Here is a 21,884-nt window from a genome sequence, read left to right as displayed (position 1 = left end):
GATTTACACTTAGTCTAAATTATAAATAATCAAAAATAGCAATGATAATAGAAACTAGAATACAAACCGGTTTTTTTAGAAGTAGATGTGCATTAGGTTCTCAGAATGAGTATAGTTGAGAATAAAATCTCATTGACATATTTCACTTAGCGTAATACCCTGAGTCAGTCAGAGAAAGACAATTATCATATGATCTCATTCATATGTGGAACTTAAGAAACAAGACAGAGGAGAAGGGGAAGAAGAGAAAAACTTAAACCAGAGAGACTGAGGGAGACAAAGCCTAAGAGACTCTTAATCATAGGAGCCAAACTGAAGGTCACTGGAGGGGTGGAGTGGAAGGATGGGATAACTGGGTGATGGACATTAAGGAGGGCACATGATGGAATGAGTCCTGGGTGTTACATAAGACTGAGGAACCACTGACTTCTACCTCTGAAACTAATAGTATGTTATATGGAACTGAATTTGAATAAAAGGGTAAAAATGAGAAAAATCTCATACTGAGCTTTCTAACAGTTAAGAAAAAACTTTATCATGGTATAATAGGAGAAAGTCCAAGGACTATTTATTTAGTTATTTATTTTTAATATTTTATTGTTCTTATTTTTTATTTTAAACAAAAAAACCCACAATTTTTTATTGGAGTTCAATTTGCCCACATAAAGAATAACACCGAGTGCTCATCTCATTGTGGGCCCACCTTAACCAAAGATTATTTAGTATTAAGTGGTCAAAATTCATTTGAAGCTTCTTTCTTTTATTTTTATTTATTTACTTTTCTTTTTAATTTTTAAAAGGTTTCTTTATGCATTTTAGAGAGACAGCACACACATGCACAGGCTTGTGGGGGTGGGGGAGGTGGAGAGGGAGAGGGAGAGAGAGTGTCTTAAACAGACTTGGTGCTCAGTGCCAGGGGAGCCCCGAATCCAATGTGGGGCTGGATCCCACGACCCTGAGATCACACCTGAGACAAAACCAAGCGTCCCTCAACTGCCTGCACAACCCAGCTGCCCTGAAACCTAGCTCTTTTCATTCAGAGTCCATCTCCTTAGTGACTCATTTGGAGCTGGAGTGTTTTATGTTGACATCTGGGATCCCCATACCATTGATAGATGAGAATCCAGCAAGTTTGTACAACCTGGAGAAAACCCTTACCTTTATTGGAAAGTTCTTAAAACTATATCCCTGGGAACTCTTGTTTCTCAAGTATTAATGTTTGCTACAAAAGAAGGAATTGTCAAATGGGGATAAGCAAATGTAAATGGGGTTCATTTGTGCTAGATGTATAGTGCAGTTTTGTAATGTTTCACAAACATAGATGATCATTGAATCTTTCTTTTGGGGGACAGTATCTCTTGCAAATCATGTGTTCTTTGGAATATAATTGAAGAAACACTACTCCGGAGATATCCATTAAAATCAGTAACGATACTTTAAATATTTACTACTGTGTTTTAGAGAGTGGAGATACAGAGATAAAAAATAACCCCTCCCCTCTAGAATCTTTTGGTTTAGATGGTGCAGAAGAAAATAACTAGGGTATACCATGATATATATTGTGAGCGAAGCAAAGATTCTTGGAGCCAGGCAATGTTTGAAGCGAGTTTGTGGAATGACTGCAGGTAATCTGTTGAAGAGGAAGAGGAGGTCTATTTTATTATTTTTATTTTAGTTTTTAAAAAGACTTTATGTTTTTGAGAGAGACAGAGAGTGAGCAAGCAGGAGAGAGAGCACGAGTGGAGGGGAGGGGCAGAAGGAGAGGGAGAAGCTAACTCTTTGCTGCAGAGGGAGCCCAAGGTGGGACTCCATCCTGAGACCCTGGGATCATGACCTGAGCTGATGAGCTGAAGGCAGATGCTTGACCAACTGAGCCACCCACGCTCCGTGAGAAAGCAGTATTTTAAAAAGAAGGAGCAGCTGGTGAAACCATGGAGGGCTGAGAACGAAAGGGCTAATTTTATTTACTTTCTATGTTACATGTTTAAGTTACAGGATCGTTCAGAATTTTTACGATTCATTATCCAAATATGTAATTTTGTAAATTATAAATTTTGTTTGCACTCCTACAGGATGGCCTCACACCGCTTTTACTTGCTATAAATGAAAAAAAAGAGAAAATGGTGGCATTTTTAGTAGAAAAAGCAAATATAAATGCAGTTGACTACGCTAAAAGGTAAGGTTTTTTTTTGTGAATCTTAGTATTTGGTCGAGAGTGGTAACAATTTCTCAAGGCGGAAAGTTTAACTTAATAAGAAGAGTATTTATAAGTATAGTGAAAAATGTCAGCATGTGATCGGTTAGGTAGAAAACAATTACTCTGACAGGACATGGTGAAGAACATTGTATAGTATAATTCAGAATCCTTTGTAATATAGATTGATGTCATTTGCAATAGTTTTTTTTTTTCTGTATGATTTTACAGTAGCTAAAAGTGTTTCTTGTTGAAATTGTGAGTTTTTTCTTTTTTAGCTCAGAGCTTGATGCCAGAGTCTGGGAATTGAGCCCCACATAGGGCTCCCAGCAGGGAGCCTGCTTCTCCCTCTGCCTATGTCTCTGCCTTTCTTTCTGTGTCTCTCCTGAATAAGGAAATATAACTGAGAAAAAAAAATTTAGAGAGTCCAAGCAGAAACCTCTGAAACTGTCTCCAAGCCTTCATTTGGTAGGGTATACCAAAAACAACCCTGCATCCTAGCAGAGGTGCAGTGGGATAGTGCTAAAGGATGAAAGGCTGGTGAGCTCTATCACATTTCTGCTTGATTCACTAGTCTGGCCCATTCAGAGACAGGATAGATTGTGGCAAATATCTGTAGTTACTGTCAACTTAAACAAAGAGTAATTCCAGTCATAGTTATTGTGCGCCTCTTATTGCTTCCAGAACAGATTGATAAGACATCAGGTACATGGTATGTGTCACCACTGATTTGGCAAATGCATTCTTTTCTAGTCCGCTAGTGAATCAGAAATAGTTCATATTCATAGAGTATAGGCAAAGTGTTCATTCATTTAATTTGCCTCAGCGTTTTATTAACTCATGGAGCTAGACCATTTGAACATCCCCAGAATATCTCATTGGCCTATCATATTGACACCATGCTAATTTGACATGAGGATCAGTAAGAGGCTATAACGCTTTGGGCCCTTGGTAAGACGGCATGAATTGACATATCCGTGAAGTTTTGAGGCATCCAGTGGGCATGCCAGGATATTCTCGCAGGAGTGAAAGAAAAATTGCCACATTTTGAATACCTTTTCACAAAGACAGAAACTGGGAGACCTCTTTGGGTTCTGGAGGTAGCATATTTTACGCCACTAATTCTCAATGCGTTGGGGGTGGGGTGGTGGGAGAAGAATTCTGCTCCTCAGGGAGCATTTGGCAGTGTCTGGAGACCTGTTTTTTGACATGTCAAAAGCTGTACATACTTAATGTATCGAATTCAGTGAGTTTGTGGATAAGTATAGACCTCTGTGAAATCATCAATGCCTTAAAGCCATAGTCCTACCCATCACCTCCCAAAGTCTCTTCCTGGTCTCATTAATTAATTAATTAATTAATTGGTAAGAACACTTAACATAAGCTCTACCCTCTTAGCAAAGTTTAAGTATACAATGCAGTATTATTAGCTATAGACACTGCTAACAATAGATTCGTCTGGAGACATTTCCGATCCTCACAACTGAGGATGTTGCTGGCATCTAGTGGGTCGATGTCAGGAGTGCTGGTAAACATACCCAAGAGAGGCCTCCACAACAATCCACCATGTCCATGGTACAAGGTTGGGAAACCTTGTCCTACATTGAGTACTCGTTTCATCCATACACCTTGGTGAAACTAAGGAATGCAAGACTTCAGTGGTCTCAGAGCAGATGAATTGTGCAGCAGGTGCAGGCTGTGCTTAGGAGTCCTCACTGCTTTGGTCGCAGGATCCAGTAGACCCTATGCTATTCATGGTGTCAGTGGTGGGGAAAAGTTGTACCGTGGATCTCAGGGCAAGCCCCTGTTGGAGAATCAGAGCACAGGCCCTCGGGGTTTTCTGATCTTGAGTCCCCATCAGAAGCTTGCCTGTAGAGGGGTCCTACGGGAGACAGAAATGACTTGTATTCCTTCTGTGCTAAGTCATTGGCTGGACACAGCCTAGCAGAGACACAAGGCCTTGGTGTGAGTGCTACGGTGGATATGAAAATGTAGCAGCTGTCTACATTTTGAGCTGCAGTTCAACTGTGCTCTCTATGGTAGATCCTCTAGAAGACAAATCCAAAGAGTGCAACTCCCTGGCCTCTATATTAGTCTGGGTCCAATCGGAAGACAGATATGACATAGTATTTTAAACAGTGGAAGTAAATATAAAGAATTACTAAATGATGATGAGATAGTAATGAGAAGGTGGGACAGAGAAGTCTGAAGACAGTACCACAGAAGAGGTAACTTGGGAGGGGGGGTCCAAAGTTGCTAAAGAAGGTGTGATTGAAGCACGATGGATGGCAGAGAAGTTTGAGTCCTGTATGTCTGACTTCCTCTGCGCATCCAATTACCAACCTCAACTCATTTGTGTCCCAGAGGGTTGTTCCTGTTAGCCTGGAGATTGAGCACTGGCCCTGGCCCATGTTCCGGTTTGCTTCCCTTCTTCTTCTTCTTCGTCTTCTTTCATCTTCATCTTCATCGTCTTTGTGTTCTCTGTCTCCTTCTCCTCCTCCTTTCCTTCTTCTTCTCTTCTTCCTATCTCCTTCCTTTCTCTTCCTCCCTTGCTAACCCCGCTTCACCAGCATCAGAAGTACTCTTCCCAGCTGTGCACTCCAGAGCATGCAGTCCGGGCCTCAGCCAGTGACCTTTCTAAAATGGATACCATGCCCCTAGCAAATGCTGTTGACACCCTACTCACTCTCTGCATCCAGTCCTTAGTCTTAACTCTGCTGTATCCCTACGGGGTTTGTTGCATCCTTCTGCATGTGCATATGATACACTGGAGGCCTTGCACTGCTCTGCTTGTCGGTGGGCTCATTGTTCCCTGACCCTCCCTATACATCCATTTATCAGACAGGACTCCCTGCACTCCTGAAGGGTAGTTCCTGTTTGCATGCTTTGTAGCACGGACTAGCTTTGGCCGGGCAACTCTGACTGCAGTTCCGACATCTCCTTCAATGAGACCTGAATCCCAGCCTTGGGATTTACCCATTTGGGTAACCTTTCTTGGGTAATCTTGCACCTTAGGGTATTTGGATTTCTTTTCTCATCTTTATAGTTGATCTCCTGTTATAGTTCATCATTTTTTATATTAAACGTTCCCTGTTGAAATTACTAAGTGGTTTGTCTCTTGTTTGGATCCTCACTGATACACTATCCCTTCTTTTTGGAATGTGCTTCTCTCCCTCTCACTGGCTAACCCCTACTCGTTAAGTTTTAGCTTTGATATTGCTTCTTCCTGTGCATCCATCCCTGAGTCACTACCCTTATTTTTACATGACTCCGTAGGCCCTTTGTGCTCACCCTAAATGTGGCATTAAACTCGCCTCTACTCCATGAACACCGCAATGTCATGTTTGTTGTTCCCTCACTGACTCCCACAATGCCAGAATACAGGTTTTCAGTACACGTTTCTGATTTAATTTTGTGGTCCCTTTGAGGTGGTTCTCCCAGGTCAGGGATTTTTAGTAGACTATGGCCCAGATCATCCTCAACACACTGGAGCCCTCAAATTCTCATCATAGTTTAATTACGACATAAATTCAGTTTTCCTCGGTAGATAGAGTGGACTGCAAGGGAAGAGATATCCAAAGGAATGAATAAACAGTTATGAAAAACTGTTGGTTGTTTTTAAAAGATTTTTATTTATTTGAGTGTGAGAGAACACAAATGGGGGTGGAGACAGAGGAAGGGGGAGAAGTAGACTCCCTGCTGAGCAGAGAGCTGGAGGCAGGGCAACCCCAAGGCCCCTGAATCCTGACCTGAGCTAAAGAAGCCTTATTTTTATAAGATCTTATTTATTTATTCATGAAAGACACAGAGGAGAGAGAGAGAGGCAGAGACACAGGCAGAGAGAGAAGCAGGCTCCATGCAGGGAGCCTGACGTGGGACTCGATCCCGGGACTCCAGGATCTCGCCCTGTGCCAAAGGCAGGTACTAAACCGCTGAGCCACCCAGGGATTCCCTTAACGAAGCCTTTTAATGGACTGAGCCAGCCAGGTGCCCCTATGGAAAGTGTGTGGTGAATTTCTTGGCAACTCTTAAAAGGAGGAGACATGACAGCCCTGAAGTAGAATTGGAAAACCTGAGCTAAGGGATTTGGTAAAGCATTCATATCTCAGTTGCTTTTCATCATAAAAGATACATTACTCTAACACTTTGTTATCTTCATTGGTATAACTACCAAATGAGTATGCAGCAAAGTTGAACCAGGACATACATGAGACTCATGGGGATGGGAGTTCTAATCAGGAACTTTCTAGAGGATGTCTGTTCTAGATCCGAAATGGTTTTCCACAGAAGTCTGGGAATTGGAAATCTTAGGTTTCAGGTGATTGTGAGAAAGTCTTTGGGGGATCCACCTAGCATTCGACCAAGGAACAAAGAAGCTCAGAGTTGGACTACCATATACTCTTTGAGTATCTCTGATCTATACAAAAACACTACAGTCAACCAAATTGTTCAACTTACCTGGAGTCCTGGTGTGGAGTTCCTGTCTCCTTATAGCCTAGTAATGCCGTTGCCTCTCATCGCAGGTTGCGTTAGGAAATGTCAGTCTTCTAGTCAATTGTCACTACAGAGAGCCTCTACTAGTCTCATAAGTCACCCTGGGGAATTCTAAGGGGACAAAAGATAATTTTCTAGCTGGCACCTGTAAGAGACAAATGCTTGATGCTCATAGTTGCAATCATTCACACGCACCAATACCATTTGGTCTAGCTAAGCTGAATAGGGCCAAGAAATGGTTTCTTGTTGTTGTTCCTTTGTTTTTGTTCATTGCTCCTCCACCAATGAACATGATCTGCCCTGGAACTAGCCGCCCTCTCAGAAGGGACCCTAGTGGTCTCCAGAGTTCTGTAGCTCATTCCAGCAGCAGTTTCTGAAGATGCAGACCCCCTTAGTTTCTAGGTTGCTCATTCCAAACTACTTCTTGTCAAATCATGCGACCTACATGCACAAAATGGCATTAAATGGCCTCTGAAATAAGTGCCTACACTTCTATCTATGCGTTTGTCTTGCTGTAAAAACAGACACCAAACTTCCCAATTTTGCTGGTGCATCTTGTGCCAACAGTGGCTTCTGTTAGGTTTTGTTGGTCAATTTCTTTCTTTCTTTTTTTTTTAAAAGATTTTACTGATCTATTTGACAGAGAGAGAGAGAGAGAGAGATCTATTTGACAGAGAGAGAAAAAACAAGGATAAGGAGCAACAAAGGGAGAGGGAGAGGCAGTTTCCCCACAGACCAGGTAGCCTGATATGGGGCTTGATCCCAGGACCCTCAGATCCTGATCTGAGCTGAAGGCAGATGCCTGACTAAGCCCCCACCCCCTCCCTTTTCTAAGCAGGCTATAGTCCCAACAGGAGGCTTAAACTCCCAACCCCAAGACCAAGAGTTGCATATTCTATCAACTAAGCCAGTCAGGGGCAGCTCCTACTTTGGTTAATCCTTAAAATCATTAACAAATGTAATAGGAATCTGGTGAGTTTAGGGGTAGCTAGTTTTGTATTAGCTGTTGTCATGGGTTTGCTCCTGCTTTTTTCTATCTGCCTCACCCAGAATATCGCCTGTAGTCCAGTTGTAATTAATTAATGGATCAATTACCACCACATTCAAAGGAGTTTCTGTAGACATTCGTATACAGCCTCTGTGTGTGTGTGTGTGTGTGTGTGTGTGTATCACATACACATAAATATGAACAGCCTATCCTGTTTGTATTTTACTTGATTTTTTTTTCAACCACATCATACCATTCTTCGATGTATATCTTTCTGGTGAAATCTTTCCCATCCAATTCGTGCCTTCCCTGAGTATCTACGAGAAACTGCCAACTTTTGTTAACAAGCATGTAGTTTAAAATGTGCTTTATTCTCATTACCAAATAAATATACAGATATCAAAAGAGTGACCACTTAGAAGTTATAATCAGAAAATATATCACTTCATTAGAAAAAAGAAAAAGCCAGGATATAAATACATCACGAAGTGTATGCAGGATTTACATAAGGGAAAAAAAAAACCTCCTGGAAGCTAAGGAGGGATGTCAAATAAGACTTAGGCACAAAGACATAACATACATCTAAATACACTGATTCAGGGAGATTGATTCTGTTAACATTAATTCTCTTAACCTAATTACAAATTCTCTCCATGAATTCTTTAAATTTGGCATAGTGATTAAAAATATATCTCCAGTAGCATAGAGGTAAATATCGCCAAGAGAATACTGAAGGAGAAGATTAAGAAGGGGAACTATGGACCTGCATTGGATACTAAAGCATATGTATAAAGCAGTTAAAATACTAGAGTACTGATTGATACAAGGCAACTGGTCAATTGAATCCAGTGTAAAACCCAGAAAAAGAAAACCATAACAGAATTTATGATAAAGTGGCATTTTAAGCTAGGTGAGAAAAGATGGGTTATTTAGAAGCAAATAGCTATTTTTTTAAAGAGTTCTTAAATGTTGGGGCGCGGGAGCCTGTGTGGCTCAGTTGGTTAAGCCTCTGTTTATTTTTATTTTTCGTGTTTGTTGATTTTAGCTCCTGTTCCTCCGTCTCTCTCCCTCACCCTCTGTACCTCTCTCTCTCTCAGAAAAAAAACAAAAAAACAAAACAAAAAAACAAAACTTAAATGTTGCACCACACTGCAAACTAAATCTTGGATTGATTAAAGGTTCAATTGGGGAATAGCAGCAAAAACTAAAAATAAAGAAAATGTAAAGGTAAGGCTGGGCCAAATGGGAGGATTAGGAGGCATGCAGAAACGGGTTTTCATTTCATCTAGGGAATGTGAATTGTTCTCCCCTTGTGAGCTTGCACTTGATGATACACATTGCCAAGTCTGACCATGAGAACAGTTTTCTGTTGGCTGCATCCGCTGCATTCCATGGAGACTGACAGGGGTCCCGAGGGATGTGGAAGAGGAATAAACTGAGGGAGAGCATTCGTTAGGGAAGTATTCTGGGGGAACGTGCTTTCATGCACTCTAGCCCTAGTCGTATGTAAATACTACGTTTTTTTTTTTTTTCCTTGAGATTTCATTTATTTATTCATGAGAAACTCAGGGAGAGGGAGAAGCAGTGTCCCTGCGGGGGAGTCTTGTGCGGGACTTGATCCCAAAATCCAGGATCAGGACTTGAGCTGAAAGCATACGCTCAACCACTGAGCCACTCAGGGGCCCGGAAGACTGCTTTTCCACACCCCAGAGTCTTTTGCAAATGTCCCATAATGCTCAGCCATCCCGGCAACGTTTGAGGGGAAGCCAGCCCAGCTCAAGGGGCCGCGGAGATTTGAGAGGCTTGGGCCTCCTGGCACATGCGCTTTGGGCACTCTTGGCCATGGGCTCCTTGTGAGCAGGCGAGTGACGCCAGTTTCTGAGGTGCGCAGGCGCATTTGTGTTTAGCTGCATTGCCGGGGTACATTTGTTCTGCAGAGAGAGATTTTGGACCCCGGTGCTCAGTTGCTGGGACGTTGCCGCGAGGCCGGCTTGGCTTATCTCCAGCACTAAGTGTTGAGCTGTAGAGGCGGCGAAAACCTGTGTCTGTGAAGCCTGAAAGCTTTGCGATGAAGACCATGTTTAGCTTCACGGGTAAGAGGGGCGAGCTGCCCTTGGGCTTCAAGATCGGGCGGCGGAGGGCCGCCCAGCCCGCGGCATCTGAGTGGTACCAAACTCGCCAACCTGGGCCCTGGGTACCACATCCCAGACAGGTCTCAGAAAGATCCACAAAGCAAAAGTGGCAGGGGATTCTGTTGCTGGGAGACCAGAGGAACAGGTGATAGGGACTTTGCAGCTGGCGGGGAGGAGGCAAGGAGGTCGGGGAGAGGCACTCACCTTGCTGGCCTGAGTCTGGAGAGCTGAGCCCTGGGTGACCACCCAGGGCGCTTGGCCGTCTTTCTTCTGGTGGCCCCGCAGCACGTACCTAGGTCGTGGAACCTTACCTGGGGTCTACTCCGGCCCACTGAGCAACAAAACGTCTTCAGCTGCCTTTGGACCCCTTCGTATCTCCGTAGGGAGCGCTTTACAGACAGTTTTGATGTGATTTAACGGATTTTCAACAGTAGTAGAAAGGAAATTAAGGGGACGCCTGGGTGGCTGAGTGGGTGAGCATCTGCCTTTGTTTCAGGTTGTGATCCTGGGTCCTGGGAACCCCAGTCGGGTTCCTGGCACGGAGCCTGTGTCTCCCTCTGCCTATGTCTCTGCCTCTCTGTCTGTGTCTCGGAATAACTAAAATCTTAAAAAAAGAAATGAAATTACGTATATGTAGTAGTTTGTTTTTAATGGACATCCTATACCAATGTTATTAAAGAGTGCATGCTGAGAGAAGTAATTCCCAGAATTACTTTGGATACAGGGCAGTATCTGACTTCTATCTGTGTACAGTTTGTACCTATATTATTTACTGAGGGACCTTGGAAGGAGATTTGGAAATGGGTAGATGGTTCTGACTGTGAATAGGAAGTCTCATTTTTCTGAAAATGTGTACTCTTCCCGTGTTTATCAGTATTCCATGACGCAATAGAAACGTTATGGTTTTAGAAATTCTGAGCTTATTATACGTGCGGTCTCTGTTCTTTTCATTGTGATAAAATTAAGAAAAATTTTGCAATCACTCACTATATTGTACACCTGAACTTTTTTTTTGTAAGATTTTATTTATTTATTCATAGAGACAGAGAGAGAGAGGCAGAGACACAGGCAGAGGGAGAGGGAGAAGCAGGCATCATACAGAGAGCCTGACATGGGACTGGATCCAGGGTCTCCAGGATCACGCCCCGGGCTGCAGGCGGCGCTAAACCGCTGCGCCACTGGGGCTGCCCTGTACACCTGAACTTAATACAACGGTGTATGTTAACAAACTGGAACTAAAATGAAAACTTGAAAAAAAAATTTTATAGAATACCTTCCAGTTATTAAAATGTACCTTAAACTTCTTCAAATTTTTCGTTGACTAACAGCTGAAAAGACAGATAAATGAATGGAACAGATAAGAAAATGCCAAACACCTAAGTATATGTTAAGACTTTGTAACTTGATGCTGGTGACATTTCATATTAGTAGGAAAAGGTGAATCATTCATAATGTTGATGACATATCTGCTATTTGGAGAAAACTAGCTAGAATTTAATCTCATAAAAATAAGTTCCAGATGGAATACAGATTAAAAATGTTAAATATGCAAAATACAGTACAAGAGAAGAAAACATGAACGCTTCTATGCCCATTTTTTATGTTGACCAAGACCATTCTTAAGAATGACTTTAAAAGCAAGAGTTCGGGCAGCCCAGGTGGCTCAGCGGTACAGCGCTGCCTTCAGCCCAGGGCCTGATTCTGGAGACCTAGGATCGAGTCCCACGTCGGGCTCCCTACATGGAACCTGCTTCTCCCTCTGCCTGTGCTCTGCCTCCCTCTCTCCCCCTGTGTCTCTCACAAATAAAGAAAATCTTAAAAAATAATAATAATAAAATAAAAGCAAGAGTTCTGGAGGTTGATTCAGCCACATAAAAAATTAAAACTCTCTGTATATCAGAAAATAATATTAATAAAATAAAAGAGAATGTCCTTGCAAAATATTTACAACATATGTGTATCAGATACAAAAGAATATGTTTTACAGGGAAGGTATTAAAGGAATGAAATAGGGGGTCTCTGGGTGGCCCAGTCAGTTGGCTGCTTCTGACTTCCTCTCAGGGTCATGATCTCTGGGTCCTGGGATTCAGCCCCTGGTGAGGCTCCCTGCTCAGTGGGGAATCTGCTTCTCCTTCAGCCCCTCCCCTCTGCTGGTGCTCTCTCTGTGTCAAAAAAAAAAAATCTAAAATAAAAAAGGAGTAAAATCCCATTTTCCATCTGCAGGCTTTGTGAAGATAAGGAATGATGGTACTCATACTCCTGGTTAAAGTTGTTTTTGACTTTTCAGATAGTTCGGTGGTTAAGTCCCAATTGAAAAATATGTATTCCTTTTACCCATGAATTTTATTAATTTAAAATATCTTTAGTAAATAATTAAAGATAAACAATATACTATATGCTTTTCTCAGCACTATTTACAATAGCGGTATATTAAGAACTCATTTAATGGCCTTTATAAATAAGTGGCAGTGTATCCATAGGCTGGACTACTATGTGACCACTGAATGTGGCAGAGATAATTGATACACATTAACATGCAAAGCTGTACTTTAGTGGATCATTAAATGAGGGGAAAAATGGTTTGATGATACAAACACATAAGCAGACAATGGTTTTGTGTTGGCCAAAAAGATGTGAAAAATATAAAATTAGTTATCTTGAAACATTTGGATTGTAAGTGAATTTTTCTTGTTTCTTAAAAAAAAAGTCTGATTTCTACAGGAAAAGGTATATAAAAATTCCAACAAAGTTTTATTATCAATGAAGTAATCCAGGAGAACAGCAAGAATATGAATCTTGTGTAGGCAAAAAGAATTTCTATTTATTTACTTTTAAGAGGTTTCATTGATTCATTTGAGAGGGAGAAATCAGGCACATGAGCAGCAGGGAGGGGCAGGGGGACAAGCAGAAACCCCGTGGAGCAGGGAGCCTGATGATGTAGGACTCGATCCCAGGACCCCGAGGTTCATGACTTGAGCCAAAGGCAGATGCCTAACTGACTGAGTTACCCAGGTGCCCCTCTTTCTATTAAAAAAAAAAAATTGATGGGCGAGGATTGGTATTTTCTGACAACCTTTAGCCTCTTCAGAACTCAGGGGAATATTTTTATCTGTATTGTAGATTTTATTATGCATACGTTAAATATATACATATGATTTTGTTATGTGCAGCTTTATAACAAGCAATAAGTAAATAACAATAAAATTTTATTTTAGTTAAATCCTCATGAAAATAAAAAATACAAATGATACCGTGATAGCTTATAGAACTTTTGTTGTTTCCCTCTTCTGAAAAAAAGTAGCAAATATAACTGGTGCCTTGGTGGCTGTTTGTTGAGCATCAGACTCTTGATATTGGCTCTGGTCATGCTCTTAGGATTGTGGGGTTGAGCCCCCCGTCAGGCTCAATGTTCAATGGGGAGGCTGCTTGAGATTGTTTCCCTCTCCCTCTGCCCTTCACCGCACTCATGTATTCTCTCTTTCTCAAAGAAATAGATAAATCTTTAAAAACTATTGAACTCTCCAAATGTATTTATTCTTCAGTCCATTTATTTCTCAAACAGAACCTGAACACCGGTTACGTAGCAGACATAGTCTACTCAGGATCTTTTCAATCTTAAAAAGATTTCATGTTGCCCAGTATGAACGAGATGAGAAATTTTATGTATTTAGGTTTCAAAGCTTTCTTTTCTTTTTAGTTATTTATTTATTTATGATAGTCACAGAGAGAGAGAGAGAGGCAGAGACACAGGCAGAGGGAGAAGCAGGCTCCATGCACCGGGAGCCCGATGTGGGACTCGATCCCGGGTCTCCGGGATCGCGCCCTGGGCCAGAGGCAGGCGCCCAACTGCTGTGCCATCCAGGGATCCCGGTTTTAAAGCTTTCATTGTTAAGTGTAATCTCTCCACCCAACGTGGGGCTTGACGTTTTAGGACACATGGTCTACTGACTGAGCCAGCCAGGCACTCCTAAGATGAGAGATTTTATTTTATTTTGTAAAAGTTAAAAGACGTATTTATTTTAAAGGGAGAGAGAGGGTCATGGGAAAGGGGAGGGACAGGGGGAGAGAGAGGAACCCAAGCAAACTCCACCCTGAGCATGGAGCCTAATGTGGGGTTCCGTCTTACGACCTTGAGATCATCCTGAGCCAAAACCAAAAGTTGGACACTCAATCAACTGAGCCACCCGGGTGCCCCTAAGGTGAGAAATTTTAAATGGAAGTATTAGGACTTAATCTCACCTGAAGCTTTTCCTTGGAACTTCCTGTCAAAGGAAAACATTTCTGAAGATCAGAAATTGTAAAAGATTACCTTTACCTGCCCTTTTGACATTGCAATAATACTAAATACTAATATTGGTACTTGGAAATACTTGATTTCTATGATTCTAAACATTTTTCTATTAATTGAAATGCTTAATAAAATGAGCTTCCCCACATACCCCCCTCCAAAAAAGATAAAATGAGCTGTGCCTGTTTCTTTGAAATCTGAGTTTCCTTTGGCTCAAACTTCCTTGAAAAGCAAACTAAGAATTACTTAAAAATATTCTTTTGCTATTGTGGTCTCTTTTACCCGTCATGTGCTTTCACCTACTGAAAATTATTTTAGTTCTTGAACAATGTAATTCCAAGCATAGGACTAGAAGTGCAACAGACCTGTTGTATATGTCATTCTTTCACTTCAGGCACACTGTAGATTGTATGATGCCCCACTATTTATGTACCAAGAAGAAATTTTTAGAAATCATGCCAGTTATAGTTTTAAGACATTTTGAATTAGAAATTGGATTCCGATGTCAGAGATATTAAAAGGTGACAAAATGAGCATCTTGGAATCATTGAAATAGAGTATTCTTGCTCATCCTTAAACGTAGCTGCAAAGTAGGCATAATTGGATCATTTTACCTAATTGTAGTGAGTCTTCGTAAGTTGTAGTAATAGCTTTAATAATATTTGTGGTAGGAACTAGTATCTAAACACTTTGCATGGATCCTCATTTAAGGATCACGACAAGAGGTCCTATGAGATAAGTACCTTTTATTTTATTTATTATTACTATTGTTTTGTGACCTCTATAACCAACAGGGGTCTCGAACCCCTGGCTCCCGAGATCGAGTGACATGCTCTTCAGAGTGAGCCAGACAGGTGACCTGAGATAACTATTTTTATGCCCATTTTGTGGATAAGGAAATTGCGATAAGGCTAAGTGGTCACTGTGAAGCGACAGAGTTAAAGTGGGAATCAAACCCAGGTTGAGCTGCCTCTTGAGGTCATGCTCTTCCTAATCAGATAGGCTGCTCTTTTAATAGAGCGGTGAAAAATCACTAAAAAATATTGTACTTTCTTCTAAAGTAAACTAATTCTTTGTTTTGGAGTCATGAGAATAATGTAGTATTTAACATTTACAATTCTATGAATTGATTTGCAATTTTTGAAAAGGTACACTGTAATTTCTTGACAAGTCCTTTCACACTCACAGAACTGCTCTCCACTTGGCCTGTGCCATTGGCCGTGAAGATATGGTGAAGCTCCTGGTAGATCGGCACTGCCAGCTTAACCTCTGTGATGGCGAAGACAGGACAGCTCTCGTGAAGGTGGGTGGTCACAGTTATGTCTGCCTGAGGTGGATTGGATTGAAGTCCTTGGAATGAACATTTGTTGCATTTAAACATAACTCATTGGTGAAACTTGTGGCATGTTTCCTTTCAATTCCCAGAATTTACATTCTGTTTCTTGTTGTAATGCTCACAGGCTATACAATGCCAAGAAGAGGCATGTGTAACTATTCTCCTGGAACACGGTGCTGATCCTAAAGTGAAAGACAACAAGGGCAACACAGCTCTCCATTATGCAGCCCACGAAGGGATTGTCTCAATAGCAGAGAAGCTGCTTTTACAAAACGCAAATATAGAGGCCAAAAACACGGTACAAGTCAACTTTTTTTTTTTACAACGTACTTGACATTATATATATATATATACTTATTTATTTATTTATTTATAGATAGCTGCAAAAGGTTTATATATATATGTACATATATATGTACATAGGTACATATATATATGAAGACATCGACACTGAATTTTATACAGTAGGTCCTGTCATCATGGAAACAACTCCAAAACCAAAGCAGAGTGAGTGAAAAAGAAAAGTAATGCATATAGAAAGACCACATTCTGTCTGCTAGCCACCCTTCCACCCCAGAAAGAAAATCTTCCCCTTTGTGCCTGGGAGTAGATGGTGCCCTCAGAGCCCACAAAGGATTGAAGGCCTAGAGGGGAGTGTGGTGATGATGGAGGCCGAAAGGTGTGCAGGGGCTTAGGAAATGGATGCTTCTGGGGATGAGTAGGAGACCGTGACCCAGAGGAGTAGCTTGGGTGAATGTAAATGGGAGGAGAAAGCAGCAGGTTGTAATAGGCCTTGGGCACTCTAGGCCCTAAGGTTCAGAAGATGAGAGCAGGGGGATCAGGTCATGACATCCTACAGGTGGTGTCTGCTTGTGCTGGTAGCCACTCTGCCAGCCATGTACCACGGTGAGGCCTCCCATTCCGGAGAGTAGCTCCTGCTCAGCCTATGTATTTCCTCAGTGGGGTGGTAGGTGTGCATGGGGAGCTGGTGATGACCACACTTGCCAGTCTCCCTGTGTTTTCTTTGACATGCATTACCTTCAGTCGCTGCCCTTACAGAAACACTGTTGTGTGCCATAGATAGGGTCGATTTTTCATATTCGGAAGCTCAAACATTTCCTGGATGAAAATATTTTGAAATAACTGTCTAAGCTTTTGCTTTAAATAACAACACTTTTTATTTTTGAAGATTGTATTTACATGAGAGAGAGCAAACAAGAGTAGGGAGGAAAGGCAGAGGTAGGGAAAGAAAAGGCCTTCCCACTGAGCCAGGTAGCCTGATGCACGGGGCTTGATGTCAGGAGTGGGATCGTGACCATAACCAGAGAGAGATGCTTGACCCACTGAGCCCCCCAGGCTTACCATAATACTTCTTCCTTCCTGCCTTCCTTTTTTTAATTAAGCTTTTTTATTTATTTATTTTTTCACCTCACACTCTGGGGTTTATGTACTTATTTTATCTTTTAGTTTTTTCTTTTTCAAAATTTTTTTAGTTGGAGTTCAGTTTGCCAACAAAGAGCACAGCACCCAGTGCTCATCCCGTCAAGTGCCCCCCCCTTGGTGCCCGTCACCCAGTCACCCCAACCCCCCACCCACCTCCCTTTCCACCATCCCTTGTTTGGTTCCCAGAGTTAGGAGACTCTCATGTTCTGTCCCCCTCACTGATATTTCCCACTCATTTTCTCTGCTTTCCCCTTTATTCCCTTTCACTCTTTTCTATTCCCCATATGAATGAGACCATATAATGTTTGTCCTTCTCCGATTGCCTTACTTCACTCAGCATAATACCCTCCAGTTGCATCCATGTTGAAGCAGATGGTGGGTATTTTTGTTTCTAATTGTTGAGTAATCTGTGGTATATGTCCGCAATGGAGTATTACTCAGCCGTGAGATTTTATTTATTTTTGAGGAAGTGAGCGAGCATCTACAAGCAGGGGATGTTGTGGGGGCAGAGGGAAAAGAAAGAGAGTAAGAATCTGAAGTAGACTTTGTGCTGAGCCTGGCGCAGCGCTGGATCTTATAACTCTGATCATCACCTGAGTTAAGACCAAGAGTCAGATGCTCAACGGACTAAGCCACTCAGTTGCCCCTAAATAATGATACCTCTAAAGAAGCATTAGAGAATACAGGTTTCTTTTATGTATTTATGGCAAATATTTTTGAGAACACAGAATGTGTTCTGAAACTTTATTTTCAAAAATGTTTTCTCACCCAGTTTGTTTTCTTATTTAGTGTCAAACAACAGAGGAAAGCAAAATTTGCCTTGGAAATAGGCTTTGACTTAAAACACAAAACAAGTGTATTTTACAATATCAAATATTGCTGCTGTTGAGAAGTTCCTATTTGATCAAAAAGTGATTGATTAACACGGTCAGAGTTTGTCTTTTATCAGCCTTGACTTAAGAGGGACAAAAGAGGGGCAAAGGAGAAAGCAGTCAGGAACATGCAGAGTGATTTAGACATTTGGCAAGTGAGGGGAAATATCAAGACAAGGTTTTTGGATTGTGTTTGTTTTTCTTCAGTGTTTATGTTTAGGTAAGGAGTCTTCAATTTTCAGGGATAGTAATTCTTACTTACGAACCAGTGAGTGTGTTGTAAATTTATATAGAGATCAATTCTAGGAGGACTCTAAGGACATCAGATTGGCAGTAAACTGGTGGTTGAATGGGCACGAAAAGGGACGCCTGTGTGACTCAGTGATTGAGCATATGCCTTCGGCTCAGGGCATGATCCCATGGTCTCCCGAATCGAGTCCCACATGGCACTCCTTGAATGGAGGAGCCTGCTTCTCCCTCTGCCTGTGTCTCTGCCTGTCTCTCTCTCTCTCTCTCTCATCTCTCATGAATAAATCAATAAAAATCTTAAAAAAAAAGTGGACAAGAAGAGGAAAGAACACAGTATAGTATTTTGCAGCTATAGCCACTTAGATACGAGTCTAAACTCTTCTTGCAAATCTAGAATGTCTTGATGGGAAGGACGTAAGGAGTGTGTAAATAATGGAATCAAGTTGCATTTTGAGTTTACTAGTCCTTGTTCTACCTCTAGCCATGGAAATTGAATGCAGGTTTGATAAGTGACTCATTTCTGTTTTTGGCTGAATACTCAAGTGATAGGGAGAATTGGCCACATAGGTGAAAGAGGAGACTGGCATGGTTGTGTACTGTACTAGTTCTCAGCTAGACTTGTGCTGGTGAATCACAGTCAACTAGGGAACTTTAAAAGAATTTACAAGCCTAAACTGTCCCGTGAAGATTTCGACGGAGTGAATCCAATAACGTGTGTACGCAGAAATTTGGAAATAGGGTTTTGAGATTCTGATACAACTCTTGGCTAAGAACTACTGAATGGGTAGGTATACATATACAAATTTAGAGATGTAAAAATATTAAATCTCTGGAAGAGATTTAACTGAAGTTGGATACTGGCTACTTCCTTCCACTCTCTCCAACATTAGCCTTTCATCTCTCTGTATCTCTTTGAGAATTACAGATGAAAATTATTGGTCATCTCTGTTGGCTTGAAAAATAATTACCTTTTCTTCCAGCTATCAGTCATTCACCGGCACCCAGATGGGAAGTCTTTATGAGTAGTCTTTTAATAAGTAGAGTCTGACCCTTTAAAGATTTTACGTGTTTTGCTACCATTCTGATTATTACAAGCAGGGTTTTCCCAATTGCAGCAGTAGAAATCCGTGAACCTTCTTTTTTAGTTGAAGCTGTGCGATAGACTATCTTAGGATGTCTTTCAAATTCATAGGGCCCTGGCATAGTGCATAATCACTACTGTGTTAAACATTCAGCATGTAGTTAGTGACAATACAGATGGTAATTGTTTTAATAACTTTGCTTCAGCATTCCTCTGAACTCCTGTCTGTTCGGTTAGCAATGTGAGGGAAGTAAATACAAATAGATTGTAGTTGAAACAAGCATTGGAAAATTCTGACAGTAGGTGTTAATGAGTCTTCACAGCAATTTTCCTTAGAAGGTGGGGCCTAATTTGTTGGTAAAACGTGATCCTGATGCTTTAGGAAAGGTTTGATGTCCAAGTATTTGTTTTATGCACGGCCATTGGAAACAGTCACAGCAAATAGAAAAACACAAGTAGGCTATAGACTAAATGTGGCCCCCGGATGTATTTAGTTTCCACTGTCAGTTGAGCTAACATTTAAAATTATGGCACGCATGTAGAACTCTGGATTTTGAGCTTTTCTTACAGATCACTTCTGGTACCTTGAGCCCATGCTGCTGTTTGGTATGCTGTGCAGAGGCTGTCCCTTTATAGGAGGCGTGTGTCTCCAGTTTGCTCGTGTCCCCGCCTAGGTTCTTCACTGACTCGTGTCACCTGCTTTGCCTCCATAACCATTGAGTTTACAATTACTGTTTTATGGTATATGTTGACAAAGATTTCAAGATTTCAAGACACTCCATATTAATTTATAATATATATTTTATATTTTATGTTAATTTCTTAGGATTGGGATTGAATTTTCTGTTTCTTTGTCTCCTTATTTTTTTCATTACTTTATTCAGTAATTGATGAGAGACACACAGAGAGAGGCAGAGAGCTAGGCACAGGGGGAAGCAGGTTCTCTATGGGGACCCTGATGTGGGCTCGATCCCAGGATCCCGGGTCACCATGCTAAACCACTGAGTCACCCGGTACCTCAGGATGAATTTTCCAAGTTAAAATTTAAAAGTTGTTTTTTTTTTTTGAAAACCATTTTTTCTTTAAATGTACTGTATTCGTGTTCCTTTTGGAATATCTGCAGTCCTATGAGGTTAATCCATTTTATTTGGATATATTATGCATATTGCAGAGAATATTAAATTATTTAGTATTATTGATTGTGCTAAAAATAATCTATGTAAGCCAGTATTAGAATTTTTTTGTTATTAAGATTTTTCATTTAAATTCATTTTACCAATCTATAAAAACACAGTGCTCCTCCAGTATTCCTATTTTTATTGATAAGCTGTTATATTTTTATTTCTGATTTACACTTTGCCTAAAATACAAAATAATTATAAATAGTAATCACAATAGAAACTGGAATACTAAGAGGATTTTTAGAAGTGGATATGCCTTACGGGTCCCAGAATTAATATAATTGAGACCAAATCTCATACTTATTTCACGTAGCATAATATCCTATGTCAGTCAGAGGAAGACAGTTATCATATGGTCATATTCATTATGTAGATGTTAGAAACAAAACAGAGTATCAGAGGGGAAGAGAAGAAAAAGTAAAACAAGACAGAGTGAGGGAGACACACCATAAGAGACTCTTAATCATAAGAACCAACCTGAGTGTCCTTGGAGTGGTTGGTATGGGTGTTTGGGGTAACTGGGTGATGGACATTACAGAGGGCACATGATGGAATGAGCACTGGGTGTTACATAAGACTGCTGAATCACAACCTTTTACCTCTGAAACTAATAATACACTATATGTTATTTAATTGAATTTAATCAAAAAGATAAAAATGAGAAAAATCTCATACTGAGCTTTCTAACAGTTAAGATAAAGCTTTATCATTGTATAATAGGAGTAAGTCCAAGGATATTTATTTATTTATTTATTTATTTATTTATTTATTTATTTATAATTTTATTTTAATTCAGTTTGCCACAATAAAGTATAACACCCAGCGCTCATCTCATCATTTGTGCCCTCCTTGACCAAGGACTATTTATTTTTTTAAAAAATATTTTATTGATTTATTCATGAAAGACACTGAGAGAGAGGCAGAGACACAGGCAGAGAGAGAAGCAAGCTCCATGCCGGGAGCCAGATGTGGGACTTGAACCTGGGACTCCAGGAACACACCCTGGGCTGAGGGCAGGAGCTCAACCTCTAAGCCACTCAGGTTTCCCAACAACGAACTACTTAGTATTAAGCATTCAATGTTCAGTTGAAGCTTATTTCTTTTATTTATTTATTTATTCTTTTTCTATTTTTGATTTCTACTAAGCTTTATTTACGTATTTTAGAGAGACAGCTTGTACATGCACAGTCTTGGGGGGTTGGGTGAGGGGAAGAGGGAGAGAGTATCTTAAACAGACTTGGTGCTGAGTGCCAGGGGAGCCCAGAATCCAAGGTGGGGCTGGATCCCACCACCCTGAGACAAAACCAAGGGTCACTCAACTGGCTACGCAACCCAGCTACCCTGAAACCTAGCTCTTTTCATTCAGAGTCCATCTCCTTAGTGACTCCTTAGTGACTCAGTGTTTTGTGTTGACATCTGGGATCCCATACCATTGATAGAAGAGAATCAAGCAAGTTTGTACAACCTGGAGAAAACCCTCGCCTTTATTGGAAAGTTCTTAAAGCTATATCCCTGAGAACTCTTATTTCTCAAGTATTAATGTTTGCTACAAAAAAAAAAAAAGGAATTGTCAAATGGGGATGAGCAAATGTAAATGGAGTTCATTTGTGCTACATGTATAGTGCA

At 40.9% G+C, this 21,884-nt stretch overlaps 1 protein-coding gene across 1 annotated transcript in view; it reads left to right on the top strand.

Annotated features, from left to right (window-relative positions):
- The window catches only part of LOC144309727 (ankyrin repeat domain-containing protein 26-like), a 136,976-nt gene that overhangs the window by 9,600 nt on the left and 105,492 nt on the right, over positions 1-21,884 (top strand). The window contains exons 4-6 of the mRNA XM_077890834.1: positions 2,073-2,176; positions 15,285-15,399; positions 15,557-15,730. Of these exons, the coding sequence (XP_077746960.1) occupies positions 2,073-2,176; positions 15,285-15,399; positions 15,557-15,730 (393 nt within the window). The remainder of the gene's footprint in view (positions 1-2,072; positions 2,177-15,284; positions 15,400-15,556; positions 15,731-21,884) is intronic.

The sequence above is a fragment of the Canis aureus genome, unplaced genomic scaffold (genome assembly GCF_053574225.1).
Source record: "Canis aureus isolate CA01 unplaced genomic scaffold, VMU_Caureus_v.1.0 ptg000201l_RagTag, whole genome shotgun sequence".
NCBI classification, from domain to species: Eukaryota; Metazoa; Chordata; class Mammalia; order Carnivora; family Canidae; genus Canis; species Canis aureus.
This window is presented reverse-complemented; position numbering and strand designations above follow the sequence as displayed.